Below are 23,928 nucleotides of genomic sequence, written 5' to 3' on the forward strand. Positions count from 1 at the left end.
TATCTGGTCTTAGACACAGAGCAGTTTGGGAGAAGAATCAAGGCCCAAACAGTTGTGAGCCTGCCCACTAGCAATTAAGTGTCTCAAGAACTTACAGAGCTAGGTGGCAACCAAGCAGAGGCTCTGAGGATCTCTACTGTGCCTATGTATTGGACAGTCCTTGGTGGCTCAAGCCATTTCTGTCGGTGCCATTACAATGCAAACAGGAGATACTTAGATCATGTTGTCTTTTCTAGCTGCTCCAATAAGTACCAAGTGAAATGATTTTATTTTATGTACATTTGGTTTATTTCAACTATTAAGTACTCAATAGCAGTGAGACAACATAAAAAAAAAAATCAAGAAATGACATTTCTGGCACAAAATTTAGAAAACTGTCTAGAATTCAGGTTTTCAATTTGAAATATTTCCATAGGGATTTACACCAAAAGTCAGGATGAGTACATACAAAAAAAAAAAGTTCTCTGTTTTCCTATGAGAAACTGTTTGACTGAAAATGTTCTTCCTTGTGCAACTTCTCTGTTACTTTATCCAGGGATATAACTAGGATAGGGTGAGGGGGGCACCAGACCCAGGTGCCAGTCTGGAGTGGGTACCAGAATGGCAGCTCCTAGGGAGCCAGCACCCCAGCAGCCACAGTCAGGCAAGGTGCTTGGAACCAGCCCCAGCCCTAGCAAGGTAGCGTAAAGGGAGCCATCCCCTGCAGCATCAGCTGCTGTCAGGTAAGACCCTCCCATTCTTGATCCCGCTCCCCACCTTCTCCCTCCCTGCACTACTCTCAGGTGCTTAGCATAACAGCCCCACCCTCCTGCATCTCTGCTCAAGGTTGAGAAAAATCACTACCTATGCCTCTGATTCCATCTATAAAACAGGCACAATCACACTTATCTGCTAACTTAAGGTATGCCTTTAAGAACCTGCTTAAAGGATAGTGCTGTATACCAAACTACTAACACCAATAAGTTGCAGAGTTCAGATCACAATTAAACATCATCTCCTGACTCACAGTCTAGCACACTTTTCCTCAACCCAAAGAAGAGGAAGGAGGAATGGTGCTATTACTGGGTAGCCATTGTCCTGTTCAGAGTTCTAGCTCTATGTCTAGCCTAAAGAAAGCTACTGGTGCCTAGGAACATGCTCAATACACATGAAGTAATCAGAGATTTTAGTAGAGCACTTGCTCCCCTAGGCACGTACAAATGGGGATTTTCAGGGGCTCATTGCCCAAGTTTATCTATTTTTGTAGTCAGAGCAAATAGCATCTCTAACTCCAGTTCTACTCCCCTACCAAATTTCCTGCTCCTGCTTCACCTCATGCCAGTTTTGCCAAGAAACCGTTTGGGGAAAAAAAGATATTTTCAAAACCTCTCACCTTAGCTTACTCTCTGAAAGCAGCACAGAAGGAGACTGCACATACTTCCTGCTCAAAAACATAGTCCAAGAAGAGTCAACATTAAACCTGTTCCTGTTTATGCTGATCCCAGGTCTCTTCACCAAGGACATTCAGGAGACCCCCTAGTGCACAGTGTCCCCTACTATTTATAAATGACGTGGTCTTTACTGTAGAAGTACAGAGTGACCTGGACAGATGGAGACACATCTTGGAAAAGCACAGTCTATGCATTGCAGGGAAAAAACAGAGCATGTTGTAGCCATTTTGAAGCAATTACAACACCCCTGTGGCACTGGACAGCCAGCAAGTACCATGTTTGAGTATCTGGGGTCTTGTGTGAGAAAATGGAGAGAGAGATAAATAATTAGGAGCACAAGGAATAAGACCTGGATGAAAGGGAGGGGAGTAAGTGGAGTGGTCCAGAATAGGACACTATCAATTCATTTGAGAGAAAAAAAATCTACAGAACAAAGATAGCAACAGTGCTGCTGTATGGATCAATGTCAGACAGCTAGGAAACAACTTCATTGTCCACAATAAGGATGATGAAGTTAATTTATGGAGTTAACAAGTCATGGCACGTAAGAAAGGAAACAGTGCAGCAACAGTTCTCATTCAGCAGATATGGCTTGAGCATGTAGCCAGAAATCTAAAGAGTATATGGGAAATATTCCAGCCATGAGTTAGGGGCACGAAAAGGGAAGAAGATGTGGTGCAAGCACAGTAACAAGACCTAAGAACATAAGATGCTTTGGAAGAGACAGCAATGGGCAGAAGGTTGTGGAGAATGCTAAAGCCCCCCAGGGCAGGCAGGGGGGCAGGAAGACAACACCATTCTAAAAACGGTTTAGCTGCTTTTATAGAAATGATTAAAAAAAAAAATTCAGCCTGTGGTAGATCTAAAACAAACAAACAAAATCAGTCTAAGGGCTCTGGCGTTATATTTGTTGTGCTTTTTCCTGTGACAAAAAGCTTGCATCAAGATGTTCTAGTACTAAAAAAGTGACCAAATCAGCTGCAAAATGGCAGATCTGCAGCAAAAAATTGCTGTTTAAAACAACAACTTGTCAAAGGAAGGTTTTCTGCAACAAATTTAATATGTGCACAGGTATTCTTGTTTCCCAGTAACCCACAGTGCTCTGCTGTTCCTCCTCCTTCCAAGGCCTATTCAGCAGGCAACAATAGCTGATGGGGCAAACATAAGCAACGGATGATGGGTCAAGTGACAAGCCAGACAGGCTCATGGACAGGTTCCCCTGGGGGTGGAGGGAACTACTGCCCCATGACTGGAAAGCAAACTTTTACGGCAACTTCACTGCACTTCCGTCAGGGGGGTCTGCACATGTGCACACAACAGAACAATTTATTTTTGTAGTGCCACAAAGTTTGTGGCACTACAAAAATAACATACATTAGCAGCTTAAAAGACTGAACTTTAATTAAAGTTGTAGACAACTGAATATGGGGACCTGTAATGGAACTCGTCAGGCAGACTGCATTTTCTGCTACACTTCATAGCTCAGAGCAAGGGACTTGAGAAAAGTTATTATATTTCCCTGAATCCAAGATGTTCCTGAATTTAAGAAGACGCCACTAATTAGAATCTAGACATGGAAAACATAGAAATTCATTATAATTTTCCATTTTTAAAATCTAATTTCTAGAGAGCCATCTTAAATTTGTCCCTCACCTGCTACAGCAGGGCAAGCAGCACTGGGGGGGGGGGGGAGGAGTAGGGGAGTCAAGTAGCCCAACACCTGCCGTTTACCACCTGTCCCCTCCCCCTACTTGACCTCTGGCTTCCTGACCCCAACATCTGACCCCCTACAGTGCCTGTGCCCCCTGCCGCCAGCCCTGTACCACTTGCGCCACTTGCCTGCCTCCCCACCACCTGCCCCCTCCTTGTGTCATCCCATCTGCCTGCCCCTCCCCTTGTCATCTGCCCCGACTCTAGCCTGCTCCCCCTGATGCCTGCCCCGTCCAACTACCTCATTACTGTCTGCCCCTTCCACTGCCTCCCCTCCAACTAACCAAACTCTCTACTGCCTCCCCCCGACGCTGACTCCCACCCTGCAGCCCCTCCTCCCTACTTGTACTTGAACCTAAGATGAGAGGCCTTCCCCCCTTGCTGATTACGGAAAAAACCTTATCTTGGATTCAAGTAATATGATAATACTAGCAAACGACCCATCAAAAATTATGGGAGGCGGGCGGCAGGGACTGAGCCTACCATTTAGCCCTGCGCCCCCACTCCACTGCAGCGCTTGTCCAGCCACACCCGCTTCAGGCCCGACCTTCTTCCCCCCCGGTCGGTTCGGGTCCAGGCCCACTCCCCTCCCTTTCAAATCCCCACCCCTGCTGCGGCCCTCCCCCCTGGCTTTGGAGCTGGGCCCACTCCCTCCAGCTTCACCCCTGCTGCTTTGGGGTTGGGGCTGCTCCCCCCACCCTCACCTCCCCACTGCGGCAGGCCTGACGCCATTCTCCCACACTCTTGCACCACTGCAGCTGCCTCCTCCATGGAACAGGATGGGGGCGGAGGGGGCCAGACCAGCTGTGCTCGTCTGGCCCCCTCCCCATCTCCTCTGTCTCATGGTGAGGGGGGTGGGTGGGGACAGAAGCTCATGTCTGTTTCCCCCGCCCCGCCGCTTTAGGGCTGGGCCCACTCCCCTCACTGCTTGGGGGCTGGGGCTGGAGCCGGGCCCGCTCCCCCCCACCACTTTGGGCTTGGAGCTGGGGCCACTTTCCCAGAGGGCCAAGCCCGCTCTTCTGCCACGGCGGGGCCAGCCGCCCACCCGCCCGCCCACCCCCGCCATGGCAGGGCTGATGCCATTCCTTTCCCCCTGCCACAGCCAATCCCGTCGCCACCCAGCCCCCCTGCTGCAGCTGATCCCATTCCAACCCCCACCCTGTTGCGGCTGATCCCGTCCCCCACCCTGCCACGACAGGGCCAATCCCATTCCCCACCGTGGCCTCCTCTACTGACCCCTTTACCCCCCCCCCCCATCCCCATCATCTTGGCAGTGCTCCTCCACGTCGCTGCCTGCAACGCTCTTGGAGCACTGATCTATACAGACGCTGCAGAGCAGGTCAAACTAACGTGCTGCTTCACTCGGTAAAGCGTGGGGGGTTTTTCCATGTCTGTCACTAGCCAAACTTACCATAATTTTTTTCATATAGTTAGCCATACTGTGTCCAGCATGCTTGTCTATCTAATGGTCAATGATGTCAGAAGAAATTATATTTGAACAGAATGCCTACGTACAACTGACACTGATTTGCTACACCTATCTTGCATGTGTAAATAATAATTAACAAGACTTATCACATTTCATCCCACTACAAAATTAAACAACAAAAAGAGACGGACATTCCCTGCAAATCCTCACAACTTGCTTTATTAGGTCATCACAACTGCCAGGTTGCAAAAACCCTAACACAGCTACAGGGTTATATCTGCCCAGTCTGCTGGTACTCCTGATAATCTGACAGAAAGCTTAACCATTAATGCTTCCATTAACTGTTTTCAAAATGTTTCATAATTGTCTCCTACAAGCTCCCATATGCACTGCTGAATAAGTCAAATGGCCTGGACAAAATGGATCCATATTAACATAATTTTATTTTTAAAGTAAAAAAATCCATTTCAATTTTGCATTCTTCAAATCTTCAACTGCAAAGGTCTGCTGTAAAGCCAATTTTAAAATAATCACATATTCAGTTCCTGAAGTGCAATAATACAGTACAGAGCACGAGATTAATTTTCTGGTTCCAACGTACTGTAAATATGCAAATTACTCATATTCATTTGGAAAATGTTGTTAGGTCAAAAACTAATTATAACATTTATAACGTAAAATAAGTGCTCTCTGCCACAAAGCTTACCTTTCTTTGTTTTAGTAGCTGTCGGTAGCCATTTGCACCTAGTGACAGTAGAGTAATAAAGACATCTAAGGAAGGAGATGCTGATGCTCTTCCTAAAATAATGATATACAGAAATACAGATTATCTTCATAAAAAAGATATTCAGATATGAAGGGAAACTGATATGCAAGTTGTTTATATTTATTTAGAAAAGATTAATTGACTTGTAAATAATTTACCTGGATACATTTTACTGATCTCCTTTATGAAGGAATCATTGAAGCCAGCAATGATAGCTCCACCTACTGGAACCATAAAATTTTTGTCCAGGCTCTGGATGAAAGCATCTATTCTACCTACTCGAGCACCCTAAAAATAACAACAGGTACAGGTTGAGAATTAGCATCTGACAGCATCATTTTGTACTTCATTGCGTTTAAAAACAATGAGAAATAATTAGTTCCTAAAAATCAGATAAAAATATATCAGTACTAAAACAAAATTAAAAATTATTACATCTCCTTTTCTAAACAGTGTGCTAGAAAAAAAAAAAATCACACACAATTACAGTTCACTATTTGTCTGCATTGGTCCTTTGTAACTTTCTATCTTTCAACCAATAAAAACACTGGTGTAAAGTTCAGCATGAAGGTGAAATTTTACGGACTGAAGTACATTTTCAAAGAATTGTACAGGGGTTTTAATCGTAACTGTGTAAACCCCAATAAAGTCAGTAACGCAAAATGTATCCAATGAAGTCTCAACCTAGAAATATATTTCATATGAAAATGGTTATTGCATGACTAATCAGAAAAGGACACTTCTCAGTGCACATGTTTACTTCTCTATATAAATAAATACATAAATATATAATTGCCATTAAAATCAGTGGGGTTATGAGACAAAGCTGAAAAAAAACTCTTCCATAATTTCAGCTATATAAGACTGCCTAGTATGAACATCTGAGTAACTCTACCACTTCAAGTGGGCTGAAGTATTCTACCCTAGAAAAGAAAATGATATCATACCTACCTAGCACACAATATGTAGACTTTAGGAAAACCTGATATCTGAAGAACAACCCATGTGAATTTTTAAATTAACTAAGTTAGCTGCAACATGAAAACAGCAGAAAATATTGAAGCAATATAAATAACGCTAGTATCTATGATAAGAAAAATAAACAAAACAGAATGACTGAATATACATTTTAACAACTGTTTTGGGGCGGGGGGGTGGCTTTTTGGTGGGGAGATGAATTTCAGAAGTTTATCAGATGGATTTACTTGATAACAAGAGAAAAATGTGCTAGTTGAAAGCACAGTGAAAAAAAGCAGACCTTTTTCTTCCCCTTCACAATCAGCATTTTTCCTTCTACTAACCCTCTGATTAGCCTTTTGTTCCATCCATCCATCAATCCATCCAGGAACTTATTTCTGTAGTCCTCATAGTATCCAAGCACTATTTAGGCTCTATTACAGTTGAGTATTTTGCACCAGGGAATCTCGGCATATTTCCCTACCATATATATAGTATATCCATCACCTCTCCATGGTGAAGTGCAGTGTCTTAATATCCCAGTCTCTTCAGGATGATGGCAATTGAGCTCTAAACTATTTCTACCATTGTTAGTTAGGATGACTATATAACCCATTTTTGCTGAGTTACAGATGTATAACTCAGTCAGCTGAAAGTGAAGTTTGGAGGCAGTTGAGTATGCCAGAAAGCAGGGGTGCTTGGGGAGCAGACTGCTGGGGGTTGCTGGAGATTGTCCCATTTTGACACTCAGGGAAATACAGTAACTGTATCCTTTATTCTCCATTAGACTTGAAAATGCTGCTGCTGTTACTATGGAATTCATATGATCCCAAATATACCTTAATAGTCAATTTTTCCTAGGTACTACAATTTCTATTGGAAAAAAAAAATATTTTTGTTGACAACACTTAAAATAATCACTTCACTAAAACATTTTTTACATGATAGAAAGCATCTAGGAACAAGTTAGAAACAACTGCGTGGATATATGTAATTGTGCTATTCAGTGTTTTATAGTAACAATGTTATTATAAATTATTTTTTTCCATTAGTTGGAAGGTAGGAAATTAAACTGTTCTTAAAATTTTTATCATAAGGAGTTTGGTCTGTAGAAACGTTAATTAACTGTAGGATGATATTCATCTATTGCAGGGGTGGGCAGTTATTTCGGGTGGAGGGCTGCTTACTGAGTTTTGGAAAGCCATCAAGGGCTGCGTGACAGGCAACCGGGGGCAGATAAATATTATTTTTAAAATTTTTTTAGGGGCCACGCAGGCTAGATAGGATAGCATGGTGGGCCGCATGCAGCCCATGGGCCACATTTTGCCCACCCCTGATCTACTGCAAAGTTCCCTTCTATGTACCGAACAAAATACCTTATGAAGAATTATATTTCACAAAACCTTCACAGGTATGAAAAGTAAATATACCAAGTTATAAAATAGTATATATTTTTTTAACCCTCACATTCTGAGTGTTTTATTGAATGTTTCCATTAAAACATGTTTTTAAAACATGCTGTTAAGTAAAAAGAGAATAAAATTTAATTATTTTAGTAACAAGAAGCCAGCAACCTAAAAATAAACAAGGCAAAATTGGTTTTGGGCACTAGATCCATTCAATATGTACTTGTTATTTTATAATATAATTTTCCTATTTTAAAAAGGAAACATTTATAAATAACATTTTTCCCATATGCTTTCCATGAGAGAAATACTGACACAAAATGAGAAAACATTAGAAATGGTAATACAGAAAGTGCTGTTAGATCTGGAATATATAACTGAATTATAAATAATTTTACATAGAAAAAGGGTTAGAGTAAATGGGCCACATGTTACTTAGTAGTCTAAAGAAAGGAACAGCAAGAGACTAAGTTTTTCTTCCTCACTTTTCCTCTTTCAACTTCCCTCTGGTCACCCTGATTTTCCCCATGGTGAATTACCTTACATTTTACTAATCATCTAATAATTTTTGCACAGCTTAAAATGTGTTGCACATTTTTATATATTTAATATAAAATTTCAGATGATTTGTAGGAATGTTTTTCTTCCTGTTCTTTTAATATTACTGTGTACATTTCTGATTTTGCCCTATTTGCTCACAGGACTTGGGGAATGCTGCTTGATGCTCAATAACCATTGAGATCTAGAAGTGGGGGAGCCCATATCACACTTTTTTAGACTAAAAGGAGTTTTTCCTTGTGGAAAGATGGCTGGAGCCCTGTTCTGAACAGGGCCAAGCGTGTTCATTCTGGCTCTGGCTGACTGAGTCAGTAAGGAGAAAGAAACTGACTCAAAGCATACTTGGTTTTGAACCAGGTGAGATAGCAGTAACTGCATGGGATTAGCCACAGATCTGTGAAGATATCAGACAAAAGTTCCAAGCATTGTACATTTTGTGTTTCTGTGTAACCACAATCAGACATTAATATAAATACATCTTCCAAACAAATTCCATAACATGCTCAGTTTGAAATACATGCCTCTTACCTGCTGGATGAGATGCATACATTTTGAAGACTGAACTCCATATGCATTGTTGACAATATGGGGAATGTCATAATTAGCACAAATCACAGCCAGTTCTTCCAGTCTACAAACATACAATTGTAATTTAAAGAAACACTTATGAGCACAGTAAAGTTATGTCAGGTCATTAAAAACTACTTTTTACAAAAGATTCAAAATGAAGCAGGGAAGCGAAAAATTTTTCAGCTATGATACTAGGGTTGTAGCTGTGACCCCATTGTTTAGCTCAATTGTACAGCTATATTTTCTTCGTTTACACCTCTTGTGCTGGGCCAAAATTTTTCATGATTGACTTCAGTCCAGAAGATCTTTTGGCAAATAGCCCAAATGAACACCCTCCCCTCCCCCCAATATCATCTGGGCTCAATGATTTTTTTAAAAATAATAATAAAAAGGCCTTTTTATACTCAGCCCAAACATGAATTGGCTGAAATTTCAAAGCTGGTTAGGGGATTAAATGCCTCAAGACTAGAACTAGCACAGGATAAGAAGCCTTTCCCCTTCAAGTTGCCTGTTCAAGCCAAGTCACCTGAGCAGTTATCATCATTTATTGATAATTTAGTACCTTAAATCTAAGATACTGGAAGTCGCAGTACAAATCCTGCCAACCTTATCTCAGAACCCAACAACACTCTTGACATCAAGTGGCACCCTGTATTCTAAGCAGCAGCCAAGGACTTGATTAGCATGGAATTAATATATTCTTAATGTCAGAAGTGATCCACCAAGGAGAAAGGTGAGGTGCTATGCCAGAACTATGAAGAGGATCATGCAGTACTGATGCTCATACTGAACTTACATTGTAGGAAAACCTACAACATCCATCTGATATCACCATGGGAAATGAACTAGGCAATGAATCAAATATTTTTTGGTTCTTTGTGCATCAACAAATTTTAATTTATAATTGGCCTATTGGCTGTGGCAGCAATCCCTGGAGGTCATGGATGATTACACCCATGTGGGAGTGGGAATTGGTCTATATGCAAATCTAAATTAAGAATGCATATTTTGGAACCTGGTGAATGCTTTATACAGTTTTGAAACAAATTGTCAAAAACTCAGAGATGCACATAAATAAATGAATATTGAGATGAGTTCAACGTAAGTTAAAGTTGCAACCATGGGATCAGAGGGTGATTTTTAAAGTCAATTAAAAAAAGCATGCATTTAGTGACCAATTGAAGTGCTTGCCTCAATAGGGATGTCTGCCTGAATTGGGCTTGCAGGGGGAAAATACAATGCTAATTTGAATATATTTGATTCCATGCGATTTTTAAAGTTATATGAATTTGGTCTTAGTTAGGACAGTGCTTGTATTGTTGACCACTTAGTACTTGCCCAAGTCTTCCTTAAGTATTCTCTGACATTTCACTTCTACTTTACTAGTAACTAGCAGTTTTTTACCCATTATATTTAATTGAACCCTGTATTCTTCTTAGCCTTCCCTTTGTCAAGAAACCAGAATTTTAAGTCACTGGCCAAAATCTTTTCTTCTATACTTTTACATACGCTCTATGAGTAAGCAATTACTTCAAAATTCCTTGTTAGAACTGATTTCAGGCAAATAAAGATAGCCACACCGGCCCCAGTGCTATATCCAGGCTCTACCTGGACAGATTCCCAGGCCCTGGTTAAGGCGTTCTGGAACCTATTAGGAGTTGTATAGGTGCCGTGGTCTGTTCTGAAGAAGTTATTGCAAGTATTCATTAACTTTCATACTGATGACTGTGAAAGCTTGGCCAGACCTACACATGCAATTTAAATTACTAAATTATAACAACAGTGCATCTTGCACAAAAATTCAAGACTGAGTGGGACCATGTAAAATGAAGCAATCCCAATTGATTTAATCTCCTGTGCAAATGTATCCCATGTCTTATTATGCTAAACCATTCATAAATAACTGCATATCCCTATATGCCTATATCTTCCTTGTTGACACATCCTCCCTTGATTAAGGCATATTTCTCAGAACAGGCTTTCAATGTCTGTTTGGGATTTTGCAAATGTCTCCATAGACCATCACCGGTTCAGACTATTTCGGGTTCTGCCCCACCGTTAAAACAACTACCCAAAACAGTATCAATGCCCCAAGGTATCCCATTCAGTCAATCAAGAGCCATCCTATTTGATTGAAGGACTGATCAAAAGCTTACACAAACAAGTTTCACAACTGGTAATAAGCTGATGGAGAACAGGTTTAGATTAGAGATCAGAAGGCAATATTTTACAGTTAGGGTGGCCAAAATCTGGAACCAACTTCCCAGAGAAGTAGTCCTTGCCCCTACCTTGGGCAAATTTAAGAGGAGGTTGGATGATCACCTGTCTGGGGTCTTGTGAACCCAGCATTCATTCCTGCCTGTGGCAGGGGGTCAGGCCAGATGATCTGTTCAGGTCCCTCCTGACCCTAGCTACTATGAAACTATGGAACTGGGCGACCCAAAATAGTATCCAAACAGTTAGCAACTGTAATATGATGGTCCCTCTCTAGCTGCTTTGTTTGGACTTTAAATCAACCAACTATCAAGAAGGAATGCTTTGAGAAGCTATACAACTGAACTGTATAAAAACAAAAGAGAGTTCCTAGCAAAAATTGCACTCCTGGAGAGGTAGAGGGATCACTGCAATAGCTGATCACTCTCCAGGACAGATCCACACCCAGTGAAGGCTGCAAAGACTGAAACCACTTCCTGCCTGCATTCGTGAGAGACACTCTTACAGCAAGCATATACTAGAACTTTTGTGATAGCTCATTTATTGAATATTGGGAAGGAGTCTTTTTCTGTCATTTAGTTTTATAGCTCATTTGTGGTATAGCTATTAAAGCCTTTCTGTCATTAATTGAACAAGGTGTTGTGTCAATCCTTAACTGCATTGTTTGAATCCCATTTTTGACTGCAACAATACTCTTAGTGCGTTCTTGATAACAACTATCTTGCTATGCATCTATCCTTCTAAAATCCCTTGATTTCCACCAACCTACATATTTTTCTTAAAGTAATTAAAAACATCATCTTTGAAAGTGTAAAGTAATTTACACAGATGTTCTTATACTCTTACACAGTTCTGTTAAAGACCTATTTTCACACGTTCCAACAATACATACCCTTAACTCTGACCCACAAAATGTATGAAACCTTTCAGGAAACATCACTCTGTTTATAAATGTATTTTGTGGACCAAAGTAAAAGATGTTATTGTAATACTAATATTCTGATATGCTACACCAAACATACTGGTCAAGTTTGCTCCTCAACTTCTGTTGAAGTCCTGAGAAAAACAGACTCCTGTCCTGTGGACTCCTTTGGTGTGCAGAAGAGGAAAATCTGCTAAGTTTAGGACAGATATGACAGACAATGCTCATCTTGCCCTTCTGAGCTCTAGAAGGAATAAGCTTCTGAAAATGCATAAGATAGACGCATTCTGTTTTTCTTACAAAAAAGATCAAATGCAAAATTAGGATACTGTCTGTAAGACTATGTCTAGAAATAATTGTTGCATAACAGGTTGGGGAAAAAAATTGACAGTTTCTAAAGAAAAGAAAAAAAAGGAACTATATGCTTGGGGACCAGCCCTGTGCTCCCTGCTAGTCCTCAAGCTGGCACCTCAGGGAAGCCTGGAACTCCCCTGGCTGCTGCAGGGGGCCAGAGCAGGATAAGAGTAGCCCTGTACCAGGCTGCTCCCAACACAAAGCACATGTAGATGTGCTCCCAGAGAAGGCTTACTGCATACAATTGTGTGTGAACTTGCTCGGTGTGCCCTTCTTCAGGTCTGAGAAAGAACTAGACACAGGCTAAGCTAAACAACAGAAAAATAAATCTGGTTTGTATTTAACTCCATGTAAAAAAGTGTTACCACAATAAGAACAGTTAGTCAGTTTAAAACAAAAGAAAGTCGTAGGGAAGCTCTCATGAAACCAGACCCTGGCCCCATATGTGCTTTTGTGGTTTTATAACAATTTCCATCTTTAAAAATATGTTCCTTTCCCTGTTGATCTGTCAAAGCCCTTCACAAAAAAGGGGGAAACTTCAGTAAATATTCAGGAGAAACAGTAGAAATGACTATGCACAAAGAGTTAGTAAGTTCACAAAATTAAAAAAGGAAGATTTTCTCTAAACCTCTCTCATCTCTAGCTATGTTGGGGGTTACTCATAACAGCAACTGGTAAACTATTTCCAGAGAGAGAAATTTCTCTCTATGGAAGAGGATTTATATAATAATGGCTTGTCCAAAGTGTAATAATATTTATAGGAGCATGCAAAGTATTTATCCTTTTACAAAATACCTTTTAAAAATAAAGTTTAAATTTCAAATAGCATGTACATTTCTAAATTTTAAACAATGTTCTTCAGACCATAACTAACCAGGGCATTAAAGCAAACATAAGATGTTTATAAATAGAGATATAAATAAGCATCCTTCAGGGATACTGTATAGAATGTATTTCCCTTTTAAGATGATGAATGTTACGGCCTTCAACAGTTGACTATATCCATTTAATAAAAAGTTTTTTCAAATAGCCTTGTATCTGTGATATGCCCTCCTACAATATCTAATATTTAAGATCATATGCACAAAGGATTGATAACCACTATGTAAAAAAAAGAATGGAGATGAATCAAAGATAAATTTGAAATGGCTCTAAAACAGACCATTTTCATTCTGATATTTTTGATTCAGCTTCAAGCAATGTCATAGCAGTCCAACAGAATTGGTACTGTTTTTCACTTTCCTTCTACCAACAGGTATAAGTGTATTTTAAGCCAGTAAATCAACAATTCTTTTAGATAATTTTTAGGATAGCAGAGACTAATGCAAGATAACATTGAAAAATATTTCTCACTAGTCTCTTTAGATTTTTTAACTTGTAAGAGATCATGTTTCTTTTCTGGATTTTAAAACATTCAAGTAAATATTTCAAGTATGAAACTAATTAATAGCAAAAATGATATATAAAATGTGCAATAAAAAGTTTAACTGGTAAGACTGCTCAATCTTTGTATGATTGTACAGTGATGCTTAAATTGGAGTTATGGAACTATTATTTCAATATCTAAACAAAAGCTTGCTGTTTAAAAAAGATGTACACTTGCAAAAACACTCGATTTCATTCGGAGAAGTAGGCTATGGGGACAACTTTAAATATACTCATCTTGAAAATCTGACACAACAAATCAAGCACTTTTAGCCACCGGTAGCCCCAGTTCTTGCTTCCAGAAGAGGGGATCTTAAATATTTTTATAATGTGGACTGCATCTTATTACAGTGCCCAAAAACAAGCTCATTTCTCATTTTTCTTTCAGCTGAAGACTGAACAAGAGTCCAGTTGCTTACATGGAAACATAATAGCAGGAAAGAATGCAGTGCATTTGAAGCCTCTTTTAATGTGATTTAATACCTAATCTCAAGAACCAGCAGCATGTGACTACCCATCAAGTACTCAAACCAAGGGAAGCTACACCAATACAAGTCATGTTTTATACCAGGGCAGTACATTTACACTGGAGACTTGCTGCACTGTAGTTACATTAGCAGATCTGCACTGCTGTTAAAAACAAATGAACTAAAAGAAAAAGATCATTTTAGGCAGCTGAGAGGCAAGAATTTTTGTGGGTGGTATCTTTGGACCAACTTCTCTCCCAACCACACAGTTGGTCCAATCAAAGATACCACCCACAAAAATCTTTTCCTCACATATTTCCTAGACCTTCACAGCTACAATACCATTTCAACCCTACCTCAGTACAGAAGAATTACTTAAAAACCTTGACCTTTGGGTTTTCTGAATTCTTATGCTGCCCAGACTAGGATTACAAAGGCCTCACATGAGAAGAATTTATCAGAGAACTAAAGGAGACAACAGCAGAGGCAACTGTAATTAAGAAAATGTGACATCTGACTGTAATTAAGAAAATGTGACATCCATGGAAGACTGTTACTATCTACCTTTTCCCCATCCTCTGAAATTTAAGAAGGAAGCTTTCATTATAATGACCATTTTGCTCCATTAACTACTAGTAGTAACTAAAGCAATTTTAGGAATTAATTTGATTATGCAGGTTAATAACACCTTGGACAACACAAGAGAATTACTTACCTGTCAGGTACCCTTGGGGCAAAGCAGGAAGTTGTAGAATGAACACAAAGGACATTTTCAGCCCCAAGCTCCTGGATTTTAGCTTCCACACCCTGGAGGTCTGTGCGCAGCTCATCATTTTCTAATATATTCTCTATCACCACAGGCTCAAAACCTAACCCCACCAACAGAACCAAGACATTATTGTTTAGGAAGCAATAGTTTTTATATGTTTATATCTTCAGATTAGATCCAGGTTGCACGGTTCTGATTTCCAAATTTTTAAAAAAATTATTCACTTATTGTTAAAACAAAGGCTTGGGACATGATTCATAAACAATTTTGTCTTATGTTGACCATATAGTTGTTAACTTCTCTGGCTCACACCAAAGATCTTGAACCTTAGGCAAAATCCAGCCCCCTTTGCAAGGTGGGCAGCAACTGTGAATCAGCAACTGCTTCAATGAGATTTCCAATACTGGTAAGTAGATTAATCCTTTTACCCTTTCTTATTTTATTTTTAAATGTTCAGGAGCCTAGAAGGAGGAGAAATAAAAATGACGCCCTTGCAAGATTCCAAACTGATGGAGCAGTAATGGTAACTAACTCCTTAAAAAAACCCAACAGTGTTAACTAAATGCTAAAGTTGTAACTCAATGTTCCACATAATTTATGTTTTACTTATTTGTAACTCTCTTCAAAATGCTCATCAGAGGCTGAACATTTCCACATGTGCTCTCAACCTGAAGGGAAGTTTTATTTTTGGAAGTCTGAGTGAATTTGCTAGCCCATTTTAACCCAATTTAAGTCAAGTGCTCATGAAGACGATCATATTTTAGAAATGTTCTTAAAGACTAGCTTAGACACAAACTAAAAAAAAAGAAGTTGAACTATACAACTGTACACTTTATGTTGTTATTACTTGCAAAAGAAAACAGTAATGGGACAGGCCCTGGGGTGGCCATGGCACCCCCTAGGGCCACCTTAATCCTGCCCACACTTCCAGTCCTCTATATCAGTGTTTTCCAATCATTTCCAACCCACGGCACACTTATTTATTAAAAAAATTCTGCAGCACACCTGTTAAGGCATTCCCTATCCCCATACTTATAAGCTCATTGTAGCTCATCGCCATGGCAAAATTCCACAGCACAGCTGTTCAAAGGCTTGCGAACTACGCATCCCCCACAGCTAACACGTGCAGTAGATGAATTTCCTTCTGCTCGGCTGGTTCTCAGTCTCCCCCACAGCCAACACATACGCAAGTCTTCTGTGAATATCTCACTGATGCAGCTTACTCATTAGTGCTAGCCAGCTAGAGAATTTTTTTCTCATTCCAAAATTCTCGCAGCACACTGGTTGAAAAGCACTGCTCCATATAAACCTACCCCACACCCCGATTTATCTTGCCTGTCATGACCTGATGTTCCTTTGTTATTGATTAGGAGAGTGCCCCTAAGTCCTGGAGTGTTCTCACTGTCCTCTACCAACCAAAACAATCCTTCTGGGTCCCTGAGTCTTTAGCTCTCTAACTCCACACTACTTTGTTCTCTGTGAGCATCTTGCTTTACCTCTGCTGACTGGTGCCCAGCTGGCACTGTGAGCCAGTGCTCACCACCTATGGCCCAAATGGCACATACTAAAGCCTTGGGAGCTTTTAAATGTGGCCTCCTCCATCCCTATAGCCACATCCATGCTTCACAGACGTTATTCCATTCATAGTTTAGCTCTATCATAGAGGCTTCAGCCCTCTTGGATTTAGCTTCCCTTTTCTTCAGGTGTAGGCTTTCAGACCTGCCCCACTGATTCGGGCCCAGCTCTCTCAGCCTCAGCCCCCTCTGGGTACTGGTCTCCCGGCCGTTCAACCTGTCTTATGCCCTGTCTCAGTCCCTTCTGGCATCCCTGACCCAGAGCAAGGCTGCTTTCAATTCAGCTCAGCCCTCCCTGGCACCTCTGACCCAGGGCAAGGCTGCTCTCAGTTCTGCCTCCTCCTGATGCATTAAGGCAGGGGTGGTCAACCAGGGGTATGCAGCAGCACTTCTGTTTTGCTGCCAGCGCATCTGGTTTTACCAGTGCATGCAGGGGACCCCTCACCTCCCGCTCGTCGACTGGCCGCCGGGGGTACCCCAACCAAAAAAGGTTGAAAAGCCCTGTGTTAGGACTTCTATCACACACAGCCCACTGGGTTCCCAGAACCTTGAAGGGATCTATGCTGGGTGCCCCTGCAGCACCCTTGTGGCCTCTATACTGTACAGCCATATACATTTCTCTGGTTTAAAACTAGAATAAAATGTAAAAAGCAACAACCCCCCCCCCCACCCAAAGCAGCTGCTTTAAATTCAGAATTTGCCCCTTCACCCCAGTCATTATACCACTGCTAAACCACCGTCTCATTCTCTGGCTCCCTCTGCCCTGGGTGTACCTGCCAGGGCCTGTAGATCTTCCCAACAGTCTAAGCTGACATGACCTCCCATCTCAGCAGGGCTCCTGGCACCAGGATCTCAGATTTATATCCCCTGGGCTCCTCCCCCTTCTGGTCAGGTGTTCTCTTGAAAGGCTGCAGGTGTGTCCCCTCACCTTAATGGGCAACTTACTGCCTAGGCTGCAGTGTTCTCTTGCTGCCTTCCCTCCTGCAGCTAACCTCTGCTCAAGTACCTGGGGTTTTTTATGCTGCAGTCTCTCCCATAAAGTAACAGGAGCCCCTGGCTCCCTGTTACAAACATATACAAGACACATTAAAAATATTTTAACTAGAGGTTAACTAGATACATCGGTTCCATATCAGAACATCACTGATATAAGGAAAATTGACAGTACTGGCAATCAGCATTTTTTGGCTGATGTGGCTGATAATTTCACCAATAAATACCCTGTGCATGCGCACAGCCACAGCACAGCACACAGGCAGCCAGGAGCACAGCCCAGCAGCATGGAAAGCAGCTGGGTTTGGCTGGTAAGTCTGTTGCGAGGGAAGGGGGGAGGGGAGGGGGGCACAGATTGAGGACCCTGCGGTGACAGAGAGTGGGGTTGAGGCTGAGGCAGGCACTGCAAAGCCAGGGCAAGGCACAGGACAGAGCCGCAAGTGGTTCGTCTGGGGGTGACGGGGCGGTGGCACCTGCTACTGCGTGCACCCTGGGAGGTATGGGGAGCGTGTGCCGCCGGATCTGCACACAGGGTGAGGGCAGGCTGCCATTGTGGGCTGGGGCCAGGTGCTGTGCCAGGCTCTTCCTGGTTGGGGACTGGGCCGAGTTGCACTTGGGGCAGGTGGCAGTGGTGCTGTGAAGGGGTTATGGTGAATTTTGGAGTGGCTGCAGCCCATCCCCAGTAGGTCCCCTCCCAGCACCACTGCCGCCCTCCCTGAGTGTAACCCAGCCCCCCGCTGGGAAGAGCCCAGTGCTGCCCTGGCCCCAGCCTGCAGCAGCAACCCACCCTCGCCCCGTGCATAGATCCAGGGGCACATGCCCCTATGCCTCCCAGGGTGTGTGCAGCAGCGGAAGCTGTTCCCCTTCCACAGCTCCGCCACTCGTGGCTCTGTCCCGCACCCCGCCCCAGCTGTGCAGCACCTGCCTCTGCTCCACTCCCTCCCTCACCGTGGGGGCCTCGATCTGCCTCCCCCCCATGCCCCTTTCCCTCCCCACTCACTCCCTCCCCCACAACAGACTTACCAGCTGGATGTTGCTCTCCAAGATGCCCGGCTGCATATTGGTAATTGAATTGGTATCGGCTGATAAGGCTCGTTAAAAATCAGCCACTGGTATCAGCCGCAAAAATCTCTATTGGTGCATCCCTAATTTTAACACATTTAAGTAGCTTAAATTTGCTTCCATAAATTTGTTTTCATTTTATAGCTGACCACTATCTGAGCTGCTACAGAGCAGATGCTGATATTTAAAATCTACAGTTACTAAAAAGCATGATTATGTACATTAACTATATAAGGGCTGTGTGATAAGACTGCTATTATTAACTTGTAATGTTTTAAAATTGCAACTTTAATGTTTGCAATATGTTCTACTTGTATACAGTGTATCTGATAAGCAAAGCTGGTGAACTATTTGCCCTGTTTTTAAACCTCCTCTTGTTGTCTGTTAAATAGACGAAGAGAAAATTCATCACAATTTTCTGTGCTTTTTGTCCTTGGAGGTCGCGCCTAGTGGCAGCAATACTACAACAAATCCACACAGCCCGGTGCACCTGTACAACTACCCATTGTCAAGAGAATTGGTGACCTCCAGTGGCTGCTGCTGCATGGGGTTCTAATCATGGGGCCTTTGTCTGCCACTAAGACCTGGCAGCATCGGAGGCCTTCCCTTTCTGCAAGGAGGACATGGAGCCACTCTTTGCTGTCCTCAGCACCTTCTTTGGCATGCTGGCCTTGGACTACTCCAAGACTCTGTACATCTTCTCTACACCATACTGAGCAAGGGGAGTATGATCTGCCTGGCCAATGTCTTGCTGAGCCAGACCAAGATGGCAACTTTGAAAAGCCGCAGAAACAGGCTTGCAGGGCCCAGCTTTGATGACACCCTCCAACTCGTCCATTTCCTGTCCTAGGCACATCACACTTGAATTTGGACAATTCGTCTTGTGACAAAATGTGGACCATGTTGTGTAGCACTGGGCCATCAAGGGTACATTCTGCGGGGTGGAAGATGGATAGCTAGTCCTATATGTGTAACCCTATGAAGGGCATAGGGAAAGGAGGTTTCAATCTCCAGTGACACAGTGTTTTTTACTGCTGACAAGCATTTCATGCTCAGGCCCAGAGATGACTGTATAACTTTGCACTTCTACCATTTGTTGTTAATATTTGTATAATAAAGGTTTAAAATGTCAACAAAGACTTTCCATCATTTTTTCTGCTGAATGATACTCAGCAAATAAAATGAGTAAAATCATTTGAACAACTACCCTCTAAAGTAACTTTCTCTTATGGACGAAAGTCATATAATCTTCTTAGAATATCTATTTTTGTAGCATTTGTACCCCATCTTTCATTAATTTTTAATTATTTTTTATTTTCCTAGCTCCTATTTCTGGCAGTTTATTTTGCACATTAATTTCCGTATCTGTAAAGTCACTTCTATTGATTCCCATCAGGCCTAATTCTCCCTGCAGTGCAGTCAATGAGTAGATTTAAACTACTGTGTGGGTGCTTCCAGATCCACTCTTAAAATCATTAGAGAGGTGCCAGATTGGCTGGATGAAACACAGGCACCCTCATACCCCCAGGAAAGCCATGGCATGGCACCAGTCACACATGTTTCTCTTTCTCAATCCAACCTTGTCCCTCAAGATTGACATGCAGGGATCAAATTCTGATACAGGCCACCAGCTAAAGAACTTGAACCACACAACTCAAAGTGAAATGACTTATAGTCACTCTTGACTGGTTTTTGGTCTGTAATCTAGGAGTAAAAATGGCCACATCCAATTGTGAAATCCTACCTGTCCAATACTGGCAGCTTTTTTTTCCCCTTGGAAGCCCATCATTCCTTTGATACTTTTGTGACATCAATCTTGTTTAAATTTTCAGAGTTCTGAACAGATCAGTTAAGACTCCCCTTAGGCCAGGGGCGGGCAATTATTTCAGGCAGAGGGCCACTTACTGGGCTTTGGCAAGCCATCGGGGGCTGTATAACAGGCAGCCAGGGACAGATAAATATTAATTTTCTAAATTTTTTAGGGGCCCCACAGGCTGGATAGAAGGGCCTGGTGGGTCACATGTGGCCCGTGGGCTGCATTTTGCCCACCCCTGCCTTAGGCTCTTCCTCTCCCATATAAAATTAGTATGCTTAACTTGTCCTCAAGTATATATACTTTGCGTCTCTACACAGTCATAATATCTTCTGATGATTACTATGTTTAAACATCTCTGCTTTTTATTTCCATTTATCTGATTGTTGCTGGAGAACATGTGTACAAATCCAGGACCACTATTAAAAGGAAGGTATAAACGTGTACAGTATGCACGCAAATTCTGTATTACACGGTCAGTTTATCCCCTTACCTGCAGTTATCATAGATTTAAAGCAAGATTTCTGGTCTATACGTGGCCAAATAATATATTTTGCCTTTGGTCTCTTGTGCCGTAGTGTTAAGAAACAAAGGGTTAGACTCATGCCGGTTGCCATAGGAACCACAAAACAACTGGTCACTGTCCGGACACCTGCACATAAGAAGTAAACTAGAGATTAATAAGAAGCATTTTCTAATTGACACAGGCACCTACAAAAGAGAAGTGTTATTGGTTTCACACCTACCAGCCAGCTTTATAATGTCCAGAACTATCAAATTAGTAAGTTTGTTCAAAAGGCTAGAACCTGCTGCTTTAGGCTGGACAGCAGAAATATCACCTGACCTTCCGATTCCATGGATCAACCTAAACAAAAGAGATTGAAAACATACATCAAGAACTGTCAAGTACTAAAGCAATATTTCCTGATAATCATATTAGGAAAATAACTTATCCAGTGCATACCAAAATCAGACAACTGTCCATTTGGTCTAATAAAAGTTTTCATAGTTTTCATAGACATTAGGGCTGGAAGGGACCTTGGAAGATCATCAAGTCCAGACCCCTGCCCAAAGGGCAGGAAGTCAGCTGGGGTCATAGGATCCCAGCAAGATAAGCATCCAGTTTGCTCCTGAAGGTGTTCAATGTAGGCACTTGAACCACCTCCGATGGCAGGCTGTTCCAGACCCTGGGGGCTCAGACAGTAAAGAAATTCTTCCTTATGTCCAGCCTGAAACGGTCTTGTAGTAGTTTATGACCATTCGACCTAGTTGTCATCCCTTGGGGCACTCTGGTGAACAAATGTTCCCCCAGATACTGTAGGTGGTCACCCCTGATAAACTTATAGGTGGCCATCAGATCACCCCTGAGCCTGCGTTTTTCCAGGCTAAAGAGCCCCATGGATCTCAGCCTGTCATCGTAGGATCTGCTTCCCTGACCTCTGATCATGCGCGTGGCTCTTCTCTGGACTCTCTCAAGCTTCTCCACATCCTTTTTGAATTGTGGAGCCCAAAACTGGACGCGGTACTCCAGCTGCGGCCTCACCAAGGCCGAGTACAAGGGGAGAATGACGTCCCGGGATTTGCTTGAGAAGCATCTATGGATGCAAGCCAGCGTTTTGGTCGCTTTACTAGCCACAGCAAGGTATTACTTTGGAACCAAGAGTTCTAGTTTTTTGTAAAATCAGACAATGAACATCATTATAATGTTCTGTACAACATGAAACATAAGACTGGCTATTGTACTCAATTCTGAACAGAAAATCATCAAAAAGGTCTTGTTAAGCACACTAAATAAACAGAAGGCCTATAGAAGGGACTGGTTTAGTGATAGGCAGATTTACTTAAGAAAGCTCTATGATATTTCTCAGATTAACTGTAGACGCTTCTATATTTTATACACTCAGCAGCAATACTTTGCAAAGAATAACAAAAGTCAGTAGTATAATAGGTACAATGTAGCAATGGGATTATACAAATGCTCTGCCTAACAGCGTTCCCTCTAAACTGTGTGGCATGTGCAGCCATGCAGGCACACTCATGCTGCGCTGCCAGGTGCGCCTGAACGGCCGTGCACACCGCACAGCTCAGAGGGAACGCTGCTGCCTGATAAACATGTTATATCTCAAGGGCAAGCGGGGAGCTGAGGAGATGACACACTGATATTGGAATGTTTAACTAATTTATGCTGACATTAAAAAAAAGCAGATATAAGTTCCTGAACCAGGGTAATTTTCCCCATTCTGGTGTAATATTGTCTCTAACAGAATCAGAGGTAAAATTATATCTGTGTAAGTTACACAAGTATAGATGTCATGTGTTTGCAGCTTAGCCTGGAGTAATCATTCGCTCAAAGTAAGCAAGCAATCACTTACTTGCCCAGGAAATAGATAAGGTACTGCAATAGCCACCTTCTACATGCGGTTACACTGAGATAGCTATAAATATGTTCACTCCAGGTCCTGGTACACTTTACACTGGTAGACAAAACCAGGCCATGGTTTAAATTAAAAAAAATAAATAAATGCAGTGAATTGCTTTGCCTCTTCTTCTTTACTTCTCATTTCTGCACATCCCACAATCTGCCATCTCCTCTGCTTCTGTCTAGTTCCACCTCACTTTTCACTGCCGCATCTTTCCAATACTACTCAAATTAAAATTATCAACATGGAACATTATTTAGCACCTTCCAAGCTTGAAGAATCATACGGCCCTTACCCACTTATAGATATAACTTCACAAACCTGTGATATGCAGCAGCTACTTAAAGCATGCTCTACGACTATATACATCCTTTCAGAGCAGTGGTTCTCAACCTTTTTAGACTTGAACAAACCTTCCATAACCTTTGTGAATAGAATGGCATCCAATTTCAAAAACTGATTTATAGAATGCAGTGCTTACTTCCTTGCAGAGGGGCTTGACAATGGGGATGGGGGATCATCCAAGCAGGGACAAGCCTGAGCCTGCACTTATCTGCCAAGTTTATCTCAGTTTATCTTATCTCCTAACACTTCACTTATCTCCTCACAGTTCACAGCAACCTTCAACCCAACCTGATGACACCCTGGTTGAGAATTACTGGTTTAGAGCTTTAATTCCATTTTTGACTTGCAAACAGGTTGGACTCCAGCTACATATACTCTCTAAAAAGTGGATGGGATGAATGAAATTCAAATCTTTTAGGCAGCTGGTTTTATCTATGAAGTTTTTCTCTTGCTTCAAATTTAATTATGGTAATAGTTAACTGGCTTGGTAAGTAAAATAAATTTGCATATAATAATGTTTTGTTCCCATTTCTCCTGCTGTTCTCTTAATATCTCTCCCTTACTTGCTCTGCCTTTTCTCAGTCTACACATTCTTTTTCTCTCTTCCCATAGCTTGGGTCCCTTGATCCCTCTGCCCACTCATTTTGTTTATAACAGGGCTGAAAAGAAGAGTTGGTTCTTAAACCAACTTGCTTGCCCCACTCCCAAAATTACCCATCTATTTCAAGAAGAGCTGAGTAGAGA

At 41.9% G+C, this 23,928-nt stretch overlaps 1 protein-coding gene across 1 annotated transcript in view; it reads right to left on the bottom strand.

Annotated features, from left to right (window-relative positions):
* SEPSECS (Sep (O-phosphoserine) tRNA:Sec (selenocysteine) tRNA synthase) overlaps positions 1-23,928 on the bottom strand; it is a 55,092-nt gene that overhangs the window by 22,680 nt on the left and 8,484 nt on the right. Inside the window, exons 3-8 of the mRNA XM_014607761.3 lie at positions 21,166-21,284; positions 20,913-21,071; positions 14,924-15,077; positions 8,785-8,887; positions 5,494-5,623; positions 5,276-5,367 (exon numbers count right to left, since the gene is read on the bottom strand). Of these exons, the coding sequence (XP_014463247.2) occupies positions 5,276-5,367; positions 5,494-5,623; positions 8,785-8,887; positions 14,924-15,077; positions 20,913-21,071; positions 21,166-21,284 (757 nt within the window). The remainder of the gene's footprint in view (positions 1-5,275; positions 5,368-5,493; positions 5,624-8,784; positions 8,888-14,923; positions 15,078-20,912; positions 21,072-21,165; positions 21,285-23,928) is intronic.

This window comes from Alligator mississippiensis, chromosome 2 (assembly GCF_030867095.1).
Source record: "Alligator mississippiensis isolate rAllMis1 chromosome 2, rAllMis1, whole genome shotgun sequence".
Classification (NCBI taxonomy): domain Eukaryota; kingdom Metazoa; phylum Chordata; order Crocodylia; family Alligatoridae; genus Alligator; species Alligator mississippiensis.